General features: G+C 40.5%; 1 protein-coding gene across 5 annotated transcripts in view; it reads left to right on the top strand.

The window, feature by feature from the left end:
* Positions 1 to 14417, top strand: part of CACNB2 (calcium voltage-gated channel auxiliary subunit beta 2) — a 136554-nt gene that overhangs the window by 27251 nt on the left and 94886 nt on the right. The window contains exon 1 of one of the 5 annotated variants that reach the window (XM_080974442.1): positions 9981 to 10120. The exons of 3 other annotated variants lie outside the window; for them this stretch is intronic. In XM_080974442.1, coding sequence (XP_080830568.1) covers positions 10073 to 10120 — 48 coding nt within the window. In that variant the 5' untranslated portion in view covers positions 9981 to 10072. Of the gene's footprint in view, positions 1 to 9980; positions 10121 to 14417 lie in introns of those variants that run through there. One more of the 5 variants, XM_080974445.1, reaches the window with a different exon arrangement.

Raw genomic sequence — 14417 nt, 5'->3', positions numbered from 1 at the left:
GTGACAGAGAGTGCATTTGCATTGCTTCATTTATTATTGTTTAATATGTGATAGTACTTAATTATGTTAAGAAATAAGTAATAATGCTGGAGCCAAGCTACAAAACTTTGAGAAGTTTTTATATACAAATAGTTTTAAAATGTGCAGAATTGCCCATTTTAGTTTCCCTGCCTATGATCCCATTTGATTACAGATGGTCGGAAAGACAGTTACTATAGAAACCAGGCCATTTTACTTCAGACTCTTCCTGTTGCTATGGCGTGCTGAGGGCTGTTATGTGAAAAGTGCCACTTATGGTAGCTAGTGTAATAGAGAATATTGATTTCAAGATAACTAATAATAGTACAGTGTAAAATGACATCCTAGTTAGCCCAATGAACTAAATATTGCTAGTCTGGAAAAATTAGTAAAAGTTTGGTTTAGAGTAATTTCATTTGGAATTCTGCCTGTCTGTGACTAATGCTAATTTTCTATTTATCATTAAATAGGTTTTAGCAGTCAATGCCCTCTGTCCTGCTTAACATTTGCGTGTGGTCATTTCTTTATCCCACCGAAATTATTTATCATTCTAAGGAAACAGGGAGTGTATGGAGGAAGATGCTGACCTAAAAAGGAAATTTCCCAGCCCTCACAGCTTTCAAGATAATAGACCCAGAAGGGCTTTCCAAGGGTTCGTTTTAAGTCTGCAGCATGTAACAATTACAGCTGAAGTTTGCTGCCATCTCATGGCAAGAGGTTGAATAAAGATAATTAACTAAATAAATTTCATGTTTACATGCCAGTTTCGTAAAGGATCAGAAATACTTATTCTTCAAATTCCTCCTTTTATTGTGAACTTTTCACACTTCTTTGTATTAGCTAACAGATTCACAGGCTGTTATATTCATCCCACTTCTCTGAGGGGCAAAACTTACTGAGATTTGGTTTCCTTTGGAAACAGGTCACAAATGAAGGAACAGCTTTTAAAGTATTCCACCAAACAGCCAAAGCCCACTGCTCCCTCAGAAGACAGATGATGTCCTACGGTGCTCACAGAGTCCAAACCTAGCTCTCCCTGTTTTTTGTCTCCATACTGAAGTTTCTCTTCATAATAATAAAATTTTATTATTTATACCCCATCCATCTGGCTGGATTTCCCCAGCCACTCTGAGTGGCTTACAGCATATCTAAAAACATAAAACATCAAGCATTAAAAACCTCCTGATACAGGGCTGTCTTCAGATGTCTTCTAAAAGTTGTGCAATTATTTATCTCCTTGACATCTGAAGGGAGAGTATTCCACAGGGAGGGCGCCACTACCAAAAAGGCCCTCTGCCTGGTTCCCTGTAACTTCACTTATCGCAGTGAGGGTACCAGCAGAAGACCCTCGGAGGAGGAACTCAGTGTACGGGCTGAGCGATGAAGGTAGAGACACTCCTTCTGGTATACTGGGCTGAATAATAATAGTATCTTCACACACAGTCTCCTAGATAACATTATCTGAGATTAGGGGAAATAGTTATCATCCCTTCAGGTATTTTCTAGTTGTTCATGATTCCTTCAGATGATCAGTTTATTGAGTTTATTGAAACAGACCTCCTAGCTACCAGATCCAGGTGATTCTTTTCTTTTTGTGTTTTGCTTTTTCTCATCCTACCACCTTCTGCCTTGTGTAATTCTTGCCTCCAGAAGATGAAGACTTCTGGAGAACTCAAAAACTTGACACACCTTTTGTGACTTTTGAGTTGGTTCTAAAAATGATATTACCCAACTGTGGATTTTAAAGTTAACTTTCTGGTTCTTGAGATGAAATTATATTGGTGATATTTTATTAGGTTTATAAGTAAGAGACTTCTTTTAGATTTCACCAAGTGATTTGAATAGTTGAGGAGGATTTCAGTCAGCAGGGAAGCCTAGAATATTTGTTTCTTTGTGTGTGTGCACAATAACAAACTTTTCAGAAATAAGATGTAGAGGTGTGTCAGTTCTGTGGTCAGCTTTGCCATCTAGTGGCCAAAACATAATAATTTCCATCCCATGGCCCATGAGCAAACTGTGAGAGTGCTACTGTATACTTTTCTTTTTTAAGGTATGGATCTTAATATATAAATATTCCATATTAACTTTGACAGTAATTAGTAGTGTATGCTTTTTAAGAAGCAAATACTATTTTTATCTTAGCACTGTCTGTTGAAAGAGATGGTGCTGTATTGGTGGTCCAATGAACTACTATGTTCCCCATAATGCTTCACTTGAAATTATGTTACCTTGTAATATAGGGCAATGGTTCCCAAACAACCCCCCCCAAACCCCCCAGTGAACCACTTGAAAATTGCTTGAATTCTTGATTTATGTTCAGATTAAACTTCTGAATTCCAGCCTTCCATTAACTTCACTACAAATCCTCTGCTCTTCTTTCAAGGCTTAGTAATGTATAAAGAAGGAAGTGAAAGGATGGGATCTTTTGTTTTCCCCCTCTATATATTGCCACCGTTAAACAATCTACAGCCTTTCAAATTGGGGGGGGGGGATATTGTTTTGTTTGCTGTTATACTATGTATTTTTTGTGTTTTTAATAGTGATGTTAAATTCTTGAGAATAATCTTTTGGAGACTATTCTCGAATATTCTCGATTAATGAGAATTAATGAGAATATGAAAGAATTTTCATTTAAAATAGGAGAATATTCATTTTAATTCATTGAAAATTTGCTACATGAGTACGTTCTTTAATAAGTTTATCTACATGGTATAGTATTTTCAGTGCAACACTAATAAAATCAATATAAAGTTTAAAATAAATGCTATTATTTCCAGAAAATAAAACACAAATAATCAGTAATATACATAACATCAGAAATGCAAATTACTATCTGCTTAGACAAGTAAGGCAACGCACAACATATTTAAATTATAACTGATAAATTGTCACAAGAAATAAATTTATTTTTTATTGTTTAAGTAACAAGTCTCAAATGTTTATAAATTTATATTGACTCCTCAAACATCATAAGAGGATAAGTCACCATTTTTGTCTCCACTGGTAACAGAGCTTTCAGTTCCACACTGATCATCTGTAAGATCATAGAACGAAGTTGATGCTTGTTAGAAGCTGTGTTTTCTTCTCATCTAGGCGTTTTAAGTTATGAGCTACATAGGTAAGCTTTCCTGCTCTGTCTACAGTAAGCCTATTCCTTTTTGCTGAATGAGTAAGTCCATAAGTACTGAAGCTACGTTCTGTTGCAGCTGTTGTTGGTGGCATATTTAAAATGTCCACAGCCACTCTGCTATGCTTTGAACCAAAGCATGTTCCCTTCCACCAAACTACTGTATCCACTTTTTCAACTGACTTCAATACATATGACTTCCTTAGCATGATATGCTGCCAGCTCTGCCAAAATACATTGTGCATCATTTGGTGCACTTGTTGATATTTTGAGATTATTCATTACTTACACTGGCAATATCACAGCTTGACTTATTATTTACTAGATTTTTAAAATGTGGGTTTTAAAACTTATTCTTACATTAGAGTTTACAATTTATGGAGAATATTCTCCACAGAATTTTCTAGCAGAGAATATTCTCAAGAATATTCTCATTCTCAAGAATATTCTCCGGAGAATATTCTCACCTCACATCACTAGTTTTTATGCTGCCAACCACCTTGTGATCATTAGATGAAGGGTGGTATATTGAATGAATGAATGGGTTTTTCTCTCTCTCTTTCTTCCACCCTTCCCACTCCCAGTTGCTCAGTGAAAAGCCTGATGCCAAAAGTGTTGGCTCAGTTAAAATTAAAGATACTCTATGCTGCCTACAGGAGCTTTTCTAAAGGTTCTCAGACAGTAGCCAAAAGAACAGGTAATAGCATCTGTGAAGAACCAAAGACGTAAAAAGGGGAAATGAATTTGATACACTATCAGCAAGTTTTCAAAGTGTTTATTTACGGCAGACACATTTTATCTGTAAGCCACTTTAAGTCTCTGTGAGAAAAGTGGGGCTTAATAAAACACTGAACATATTGTAATTTCCTGCAGTATAAGCAGTGCAGATTCTCAAAAAACTTTATGCTGTGTCTGAACTTCCTGGAGCCCGACCAAGTGGGTGGGGGTGGGGGGATGAATGAATTAAACATTTGCAGGAAATGAACCCAAGTACTTAGAGGCCATCTTCTTTCTGTTTGAGTTCCTCCATTATTAGTACACTGCTCTTCTCATTCACAATACAGAAGGCCATTAGAGAAGATAACTAGGCATTCAAAACTGTGGTGTCCTTAGTGTGCTGGCATTAAGCTATGTGAATACATTTCATCAGTTCCAGACAGTCATTTGATCAGCTGATTCAGTGTCTGGCTAGCAACAGTCCTGGGATGAGACTGAGCCAGCTCACATAGCTCACTTTTGTAATACTTTATATTTGGAGTTAGCTACTGACATTTTGAGTAACTTTTTAGGGGATTCTGTGATGCTCACCCTTGAAAATCCATTTTTGAAGGGTAATAATTATTCATCTATGCATTATAGTCCTCAATAAATATGTTAACAATAAATCAGATTTTATAACATTAATGCTAATAAATATATTAAGTTCTATTTCCTGTTTTCAAACACACTTATATCAACAATGTTTTCCTGGCAATTGAGTTGCAGATATAGTGCTACAGGGTTTTATTTTTCAGGTGAAAGAACTTGGGAAACTTTTATCTTTGTCACTTTTATTTGCTTCTATATATGTCTTTTAAATCAAAGCATAGTGAAGGCAAATACACTCCTACAAGTAGGAAGTGGATCCTGAGAGAGCTGCTTAATCAATCCCTCCAAGGCTAACTTCATGTAGAAAATCTCCCCCTCTCTCTGCTTCTAGCCATTTGACATTTCAAAAGTGCTGTTTCTTTCTCATATGCACATCCTTGCGAGGTACTTCTGAAAACAACCCCTTCCTGGCCACCTCTGCCAATGCATTGTCCTTTCAAGGGACCAACAGTTATTAAGAAACAGTAACTTTCTTTTGTCAAGAGCTCTTGCTACACTTTGAAACTTGTAAACATACATTGTTCCTCCTGTCAGAAAAAGCTTGAATGCCATGCTGAGATAGCTTAAAGAACAGTTGGACAAGTTAAGAATTAAAAGCTCAGGCTCATGGTTAGATAGGTATGCACATTTTAAAAAGGTTTTTCGCCATCACCAACAAATGTTTGCCCAAGCCAAAAATGGTCTCCAGTGAAGATTTACAGTATTAGCAAGAAAAACACAATGTTTGATTCTTTACCCCTTGTCCTATACCCAGACATACACTTCTCTACATGATTATAACAGTCTCTTCACAGTCCCAGTTTATTTCTTATCAGTCTCAGAGTAACTCAAGGAACAAAAACTTGGCAGCCCAAAATTGTAAGGCACCCCAATCTCCTGCTACAGGGACAGGGGTATACCTAGGAGTTGCCAGGTTGGCCCTGACCAAGGGTCCAGGCCCAGGAGGACTTGGAGTGGCTAGGAGCCTGCCTGTCCACCTGCCCATGTACACTGCACTCCCCAGGCCACTCCTCCACTGCTCTGGGTGGCTGAGCAGGACATGTAGGCTCCTCTCCTCTGGGCTTCTCAGCGAACGAATCCAGTCACTGGCATAGGCCATCACAACAGCCCTGTGGAGGCTCCTCCACAGTCAGGTGAGTGCAAAGCAGGGCTCAGATGGAAGAAAAATGGAGAGAGTAGATGAGAGTTGCAGGAGGAGGTAAAGGGGAGGAAGGAGACAGAAGGGAAAACAGCAAACTGAGGGAGGAAGGGAGGCAGCAAGGCAAACATATGGACCGGAGGAATAATGGAGGAAGAGGAAAGGCAGAGTAGACCTGACCCAACCCAACCCAGGAGGAAGTTACTGGCAGAGCACGAAAGGCAATGAAAAGCAAACCTATTGAGTTTCTGGTCCATGGTTTCTCCTGGCTTCTAAAGTGCTGATACAGCACCTTTCCAAGGGCACAAGGGAGCCTTTTTATTTATTTATTTATTTGTTTGTTTATTTACGGCTATTAGCCCATAAACTATGTACAAACATAAAATCACAGAGGCATAAAGACCGATATATTCGGCACCAGAAGGTGAACACCATGATGCAGGGGTGGGTCATTGAGCAGAGCCAGATAACAGCTTGGGGCCCGGAGAGCTCCAAGGGACGGATCCCAGAAAAAGGAAAACTGAAGACGAGATCCGACATGCACTCTCTTCAAAACTGTCCGATTAGTTTTTGATGTTGTTGTTTTTGGTGGTTTTTGTGTGTGAGATAACCGCATTCAGGAATCTCGCCACCTGCAGAGTTACAGAAGGATCTGTATCCTGCAAAAGTAGTGCGGCATGTGACTCAGCAGGCCTGCCAACCAAGCGCAGTAAAGCAGGACCCAGGAATTTAGTCCTGGCTATGCTATGTAGGGGACAGTTGAACATTATATGTGGGAGAGAATCAACAGTTTTCCCGTCACACACGCATAGCGGAGACACCAAACCCTTGGAAAATCTGTGGCTCAGCAGGTTCGATGGAAGGACATTGAACCTTGCACGAATAAATGCAAGTCGGTGTGGTACAGATGAAAGAGATGACATGTATGATGGAAGGCCAAGTGGTGGGGTTATTCCGTGATACCTGGGGGAGCAGACACCCCCACCCCCGGCGAGGTTGTGTTGATTTTCAATGTCTGCTAATCTTTGCTCAATAAGTCTTTTGGCTGAGCGTAAGTTCATCTTTAAGGAGTCCGCTGGGGAAATTCCGATGCTCAGAAGTTTGGCATGGATTTTTCCTACCCACGGATTGACAAAGTCGTCCCGCCAGAGGCACTGAAAAAGGTAATGGTCGGGAAGCCTATGCCAGCTGGACAGCCAATAACCAAAGACTCGCTTCCAGATGACAGTCTCCAATGATGCAATCCTTAACTCCAGACGTATGGCTGCGTTGCTCACACACATGGGGAGTTTCAGGAGGCGACGGAGAAACTGATTCTGCAATGTCCCCAACGATGTTAAATTGGACCCTGGGGCCCAGAGCGGGGCAGCATAACAGAGGGTGGAAACCACTTTTGCATGGTACACCTTCAATGCAGAAGGGATGTGGGAGGCTCCGTCGGCCGCAAAAAATTGGAGTAGAGTATAAAGTATTGTTTTCCCTTTGTTTAGTAAATACTGTATCTGTGGCTTCCAGCTTAGGTTGTAGTGAAAAAAGACTCCCAGGTATTTAAATTTGAAAACCTGTTCTAATTGGACTCCATCTAACTTCCAGCTGTAAGTTTTCCGAGACCTGGTAAAGACCAGGACTTTAGATTTCCCATGATTAATTGTCAGATGGTTGAGTTTGCAATAAGCCGCAAAAATCTTTAGAGCTCTGCATAAACCGACTCTAGAGTAGGAAAGGACAAGGGAGCCTAAGTATGCCTCTGCACAGGGATGCTATCAAAACACCCAGTTCCAAAACATCTTCACCACAAGTGCACATTTCCCTTCCGTTTCTGTGTGTTGGTGCTGAGTAGAATTCAATGAATATAGTGTTTCTTTCAAGGCAAATTTCTAGGGAGAGAAAATGAGTTCCCATTGAATTGTCTTCTCTATGGGACATTGTGGAAAGGTCCCCTCTTCCTTCATTTTGCTGCTTCTGAACATGTTCTTGGACCAGTCTGACTCAGGTCTGGTAGATTTAAAGCCCATCACAATGCTTTATCTAAGGCAGGGGTGGATGACCTGTGTGCCTCCAGCTGTAGGTTGTCTACAACCCTCACCATCCCTGACAATTGTCCATGCAAGCTTGGACTGGTCAGAGTTGAGAGTACAACAACATCTGGAGATCCATAGGTTAGCCACGCCCAACATATTCTGCCTGACCAGCAGAGCTGATCTCCTCAAGCCAGTTGTCAGTGTCCTTTCTGTCATTACCCCTGTCATTTACACAGGCTGTGATATCAAACTGATTTCCCAGTCTGTTTTGCACCCATAATTCACAGTTTCTATATTATTCTCAGTAGTGGAGCTTGAGGTTTTCAGGGTATACAATTGTGGTGAAGAAACCTCCTCCTTCCATTACTCTAGGCCAGGTCTGGAGAACATGTGGCTCACCAGATATTGTTGGATCTACACTTCCGTTATACAGGACAACACCCATCATCCAACAATGCCAGTGGTTAGGTGATAGGAGTTGTAGCACAGCAGTATTTAGAGGGCCACAGGTTCCCCAGCTCTGATCGTCTCTTGCTTCAACTTTTCCTGTTGCTTTTCCTTCCCCTTCCCCCTACTGCTGGCCTGAATGGACAAAGTCTCTTGACTCTGTCAACTCCTCATTGTTCTCATGCAACTTCTCAATAACCAGTAATTATTCAACTTGACAGCTAGGCTTCTGTACAGCTTTATCCCATATAGGAAACATGCCTCTTGTTTTTTCCGGAACAGCTTCCAAGCTCTGCTTCAGGATTGCTTTATAAGGTCCTCCTAAAACCTTGCTGTAAAGCCTCCATTTCCTTACAAAGATTATCCTGTGAGTCTTCTGTTCATGGCTGGGCTGCTGCTTAAGGTGAAACAGGAAGTGCTGCCTCTGGCACCGGCCAAGAATATCCAGCAAGATCTTGCATGCTCCACAAGATGTCATTGGAAGTTGATGGCAGGGGTAGGTAGGGTGCCCATGGGGTCACCACCTCAAGGGCTTCCACCACTCGAGGCAGCTGCTGCACCCTCCCTCAAGGGGGGACCTGGCCTTGCTGCACAGGAGTGCAGTCCATTGCACATTTTAGGTCAGTTACAGCAGTTCAGTTTTTCCTTTACTGAAGCACTATCCCACTCCTAACTAAAGTAATATCTTCCTATGAACATGAAGAAATCATTTGGGCACGTCTGCACTACAGGCCTTAATTTCCTTTGGATCTGGCAGTGCAGGACCGGGGTAAAGTGTTTTTATAAACTTTTTGTGTGTGTATATATATCATAATGGACGTGAATGCACTCCTATAAGCAGACAGTGGATCCTTAGAAATACTTCTGCTTCCCTCCCTCCCCCAAGTATGTATCCCCATTTAGCTAACTTCAGCTATACTTCTCACCCTTCTCTGCCTCTGTAAATTCAGAGCTGTCACCCCCTTTGCAGGGCATCTGCCTCCCCAAATTTCTCATAAAAGGGACCATCCTCATTCTTTGATGAAGCTTAGCATTGCTTTGTCAAAGGTGCTGGCTAATCACAGCAATAAAAATAAATAAATTATAAACATTGCAAAAGGTTATCACCAGAGAAAAATACTTATCTCCAGTACTGTTCTTAGTTGTTTTAAAGGTGCATCAAAACTAAATTTGTGCTTACCTTTTACTGTTATTGAAAATATTATGTCAGTTTCAACAGGAAGAAAACACTGTGCAACTGCAGCTTCTAAGCCAGTCAGGTATTGTAGCCAGTAAAAAAAATCTCTGCTTGAAATTCATGTGAGACACGTACTGCAAGACAAAGCTTCTGACAATTTGTGCAGTGGTTCTGTAGTCCAAAGAATCCAGAGAGAATTAAAGTCTAGACTCAGTCATTTTTGCAAGCTTGGAGGTGGGGAATAAACAACAGATCAGATATGTCCATTGTGGACCAGAGGAAGCATTGAATCAAGGATGCTCTTGCTAGTTTGTGTATTGGGAAGAAGCCTGTAATAACAGCAGCAGCAGCAGCCACGGCAGCACGAAGAAATCAAACACAAAAAGGGCATTTCACCAGTCACAGAAATAAGATTCTTCTATTTGAGACTATTTTTTAAGTTCAGAACAGGTAATATAAAATCTTCAAGTAGGAAATAATTCATCTCAGTAGAGATGCATTATAGTAGCATAGGGATGAGAACACAGACATTTGGTAATTATATATTCAACTGAAACAGAAGGGATTGATTTACTTAAAGGAAACACATACACACACACAATTTCATCAGTCGCAAGGGCACTTTTAACAACATTGCTTGGCTGAATGATTTTTCTACCTATTCTCTTTTTCTGGGGCTGGAGAGTAAAGAGGAATGGACAGTGTCTCAGAGGAAATGACAAGACAGTCTGAAGCTTGGTGAGACCATATACTGAGTGTTTTCTGCTGTCCTCTTCATGCAGTGCTGTGGGTTGGCACACCGGCGTCGAGTACGGGTTTCGTATGTAAGTTTCTGATTGTTTTAGAATGGTGATGATTGTGGAGGTGAACATAGTATATTTGATAGTGCAGTTTACTTTATGCAGATGCTTTATGAGATGTTTGTTGGATGAAAGACTAATGAGCAATGGCTTTCTTGCACAGAGCTTAAGAACAGTTCTAACAGGTATTTAAAAAAAAATGAATGAAAGGAAGAAAACAAAGCAGTAATTCATAAGGAGCAACACAGAAAAAATACTGGAAGCAACTTGTAGCAAATAACTGACCTTTCTGAGATATTCTACTGACAAAAATGATAGACTTTAAAAAAATACATTTGTATGGCAGTTAGGGGTGTATTTTGTCCAAGTATGTAACAAATATATTAAATTTATTTACAAGCCTAAGTGTCAACTATAGACATGTATAGCAGCTACCACTAGCTGCTTAGTGTGGGAAATTCTTTCTTTTTTTCATTTTACCTCAATGTAAACATCAGCATGGTGGCAAAAGTATGGCATAAATGTTAATCAGTTTCTGGTGTTTTCTAGAGCATAGTATATAAGTCCTTATATACTAGAGCATAGTATATAAGTTTTTCCATACCTGTATTGCAAAAAAGCTGTTTAAATGTTAGCTCTTGCTGTGAAATTTAGCAATAAAACTGATATATTAGAAGAAATAGAAGGACTGAATGTTAATTGAAATGTGCTGAAGATGCACTTAGCTGATGTAATAAGTCTCCTAAGTGATGCATTATGCTTTAGCAGTTCTTTTCTGGTTTACTGTGCAGATGTTACAGGAAGCAGAAGGCTTATACGATGTGGCCAAGCTTATAGAGTTGAATTGCTTAAAGTAGCAATTGGCCTATAATGGTTGGGGGGGGGTTGTATTTTTGTGATGCAGTGTGTTTCTCTGTGACATACAGTGGATGTGTGGTTTTTTTTCTATTTTGATTTAACATTGTATGGCAAACAAAACCCAAGATAGCTAAGAAGGGTTTTCTGTAGCTTCTTTTAATTTCATTTTCACTTCTCATTTTCTTGGTGATGCAACAGTTGACATAATGAATTGCTTTACTAATGGAATAGCACACACTGCAATCCTATAATGTTGGCACTCTGTCTCCTTTAGAATATGAGTAAGCAACAGAAAATATATGATACAGTTGGAACACAAGAGTCATACTACTGGGTAAAAATAAGTCAATAATTTTGATGTATACAAGGCAAATATTGTGGCATCAACTTTCATTTATTAGTAGCAAATGTGAGGCCCACATATATTTATGAACAATCTAAAACAACACAGGCATACTTGAGAATAAGAAATTCATTGCTTTAATAACTATGTGTTCTACTAATTAAGTTTTAGCTTTTTAGCATTTAATGTTGAACACATAATTGTTAGTTTCTCATGGAAGCTGTTTCTGGGGATCTGTCAAGCAAGACATAGGTCAATATTCAGGCAGCTGGCTGAAACTGAGATGGTTATCTCATAGGAAACAGATTTCAGAATTTCACCAAAAGTTGCATTCCACACACTGTTTCAGGGCCAAATAGGATCAGACTTGATGTTGGCAATGGGAAAGTCTAAGGATGAGTTGAGACAGCAGCCCTTATGGGCACTGATAACCACCTGGGTTGCAGTCTTGGAATTTATCCTAAGCCAGGCACTTGCAAAGAGTCATCTCATCAAGCACTATGAAGCTTTCATTTCTGAAGTTCCTACCTAAATCTAAGTTTCATGTTTCTCAGTTGTACATTCATCATAATTGGTGCCTACGTTAAGATAATTTTTCATATGTTTTGAATTCATTTCATAAATCTTACTCCATTACCTCCCCCCCCCCAAAAGAAAAGGAATACTAGAAAAAGAATGTTGTAGCCAGCTTGTATATTCTCAGTAGGCCTGCCATATATTTGGTGAATGAGAAACTGACAACTTTCTTTGGGTTGGGATCCTAGGGAACAAGTAGACTCCTGAGCACTCATATTTTGAATGATGAGACCATGATCAGTTAAGGTGAGTCAGTAAGTCCAGCCTTACATAATCTGAGACAGGACATCCAGAGGTGAGGTGCTGACAAGATGAACCTTGGAACATTCCTTTAGGTCAGGTTCCTCTGAGTCAGACATTGCCTCATCAGCATGTTGATGCCTACTGATGCCTTATAAAAATTAGCTTACCTGATCATTCAGCCCAGACACTGAGGTCCAGTTCCAAGGACCTTCTGGTGGTTCCCTCATTGCAAGAAGTGAGGTTACAGGGAACCAGGCTGAGGGCCTTCTTGGTAGTGGCATCAACCCTGTGGAATGACCTTCCCTGAAATGTCAAAGAGATAAAGAATTGTAAAACTTTCCATAGAAAGCCAGCCCTGTATAGGGAAACTTTTAATGTCTGGTGTTTCATTGTTGTTGTTTTTTTGTATTCTGTTGGAAGCCACTTAGAATGGCTGCGGCAGCCCAGTCAGATGGGCAGGGTACAAATAATAAATTAGTATTGGTATTAGTATTATTACCTCCTGCTGATTCTTTCCCTTCTCAAGATATCTGTTTTTAAAGCAGTGTTGCCCTGTCCTGGAGCTGCTTGCTCTTACAATAGAGAGGATGAAGGCTCCCAAGGAGGGGTGTTTTGGTGCCAGAGTTGTTGGGCAAGGTCATATCCTCTGGTCTGGAGTGTCTAGGAATTTTGGGGTATGTGGGTGGGTGCTGGCTTCCCCATATTCTGCCAAGACCCCTCTAAACTGGGCTGATTGTTGCTTAAGTACTTAAAGGAACTGTTTTTCCCCTAGTGTGCAGCCAGAAGACTTTCAGATTGCAACATTTGTTTAGAGGGTGCTCCCCACATAAGCGGGCAGTTGCGTGTAATGAAGAAGGTATCTTTGGTTATGTTTGAAGCAAGAGAAAGAATATGCAAGTAGTTGGTCCTTTGTGTAGGGAAGATGGAGAAAAGCTACTGGGTACCAGAGAGAAAGCAGATCTGCTCAACACCTATTTTGTCTCTGTCATCATTGAAAAGGAAAACAGTGCCTAACCTGGTAATAATAGAATAAACAATGCAAGGAGAGAGCCACAGCCCAAGATTGAAGAAGAGGTGGTAAGGGAACACTTATCTACTTTAAATGAATTCAGATCTCCAGGGCCTGCTGAGCTTGTAGATGTAATCTCAGAGTGTCTATCTTATCATTGAGAATTCTTGGAGAACAGGTGAGATCCCTGCAGACTGGAGGTGGGCAAATGTTGTCCCCATCTTCAAAAAGGTGAAAAAAGAAGGGTTTTAGTACACCACAAGCTTAACATGAGTCAACAGTGTGATGAAGCAGCAAAAAAAGCTAATGCTGCTCTAGGCTACATCAACAGTCTAGTCAAAGTACCGCTCTATTCTACCTTGGAACAGACCGCACCTGGAGTACTGAGTTCCTCCTGGAAAGAAGAAGATTGAGAGAAGATATGAAAGCCATCTTCAAATATCTAAAGTGTTGTCACATGGAAGATGGAACAAGCTTGTTTTCTCCTGCTCTGGAAGGTAGGACCTTAACCAATGGCTTCAAGTTACATGAAAGGAGATGCTGACGAAACAGCAGGAAGAACTTTTCTGACAGGAAGAGAGGTTTGACAGTGGAATGCACATCCTCAAAAGATGGTGGACTCTTCTTCCTTGGAGGTTTTAAAGCAGAAATTGGATGGCCATCTGTCATGGATGCTTTTCTTGAGATTCCTACATTGCAGTGGGTTGGACTGAACCTCGGGTTCTCTTCTAACTTTGTTGTTGTTTAGTCGTGTCCGACTCTTCGTGACCCCATGGACCAGAGCACGCCAGGCACTCCTGTCTTCCACTGCCTCCCACAGTTTGGTCAAACTCATGCTGGTAGCTTTGAGAACACTATCCAACCATCTCGTTCTCTGTCGTCCCCTTCTCCTTGTGCCCTCCATCTTTCCCAACATCAGGGTTTTTTCCAGGGAGTCTTATCTTCTCATGAGGTGGCCAAAGTATTGGAGGCTCAGCTTCAGGATCTGTTCTTCCAGTGAGCACTAAGGGCTGATTTCCTTAAGAATGGATATGTTTGATCGTCTTGCAGTCCATCCCCCTATGTGTCTCCTGATGGATGCTGCAGAGGTCAGCAAACAGTTTCTGTTCCAGAGACATGTTGAAAACTAGTCTGAAAGAGATCAACAATTAGTTTCATCCAAGAAAATTTCTAACTAGGTTGCCATAACAAGTCAGTGTCCTAGGAATGGAATGTTAGAAATGAGGCTGCGATTATTTAAATCAGATGGTTGTGTAGCTAACTTTTAAAGAAAAGATTACACTAAGGTTTCC

Source organism: Podarcis pityusensis (genome assembly GCF_964106645.2).
Source record: "Podarcis pityusensis genome assembly, chromosome: 12".
NCBI classification, from domain to species: domain Eukaryota; kingdom Metazoa; phylum Chordata; class Lepidosauria; order Squamata; family Lacertidae; genus Podarcis; species Podarcis pityusensis.
The sequence above is the reverse complement of the archived record's forward strand: the minus strand, read 5'-3'. Positions and strand labels throughout refer to the sequence as shown.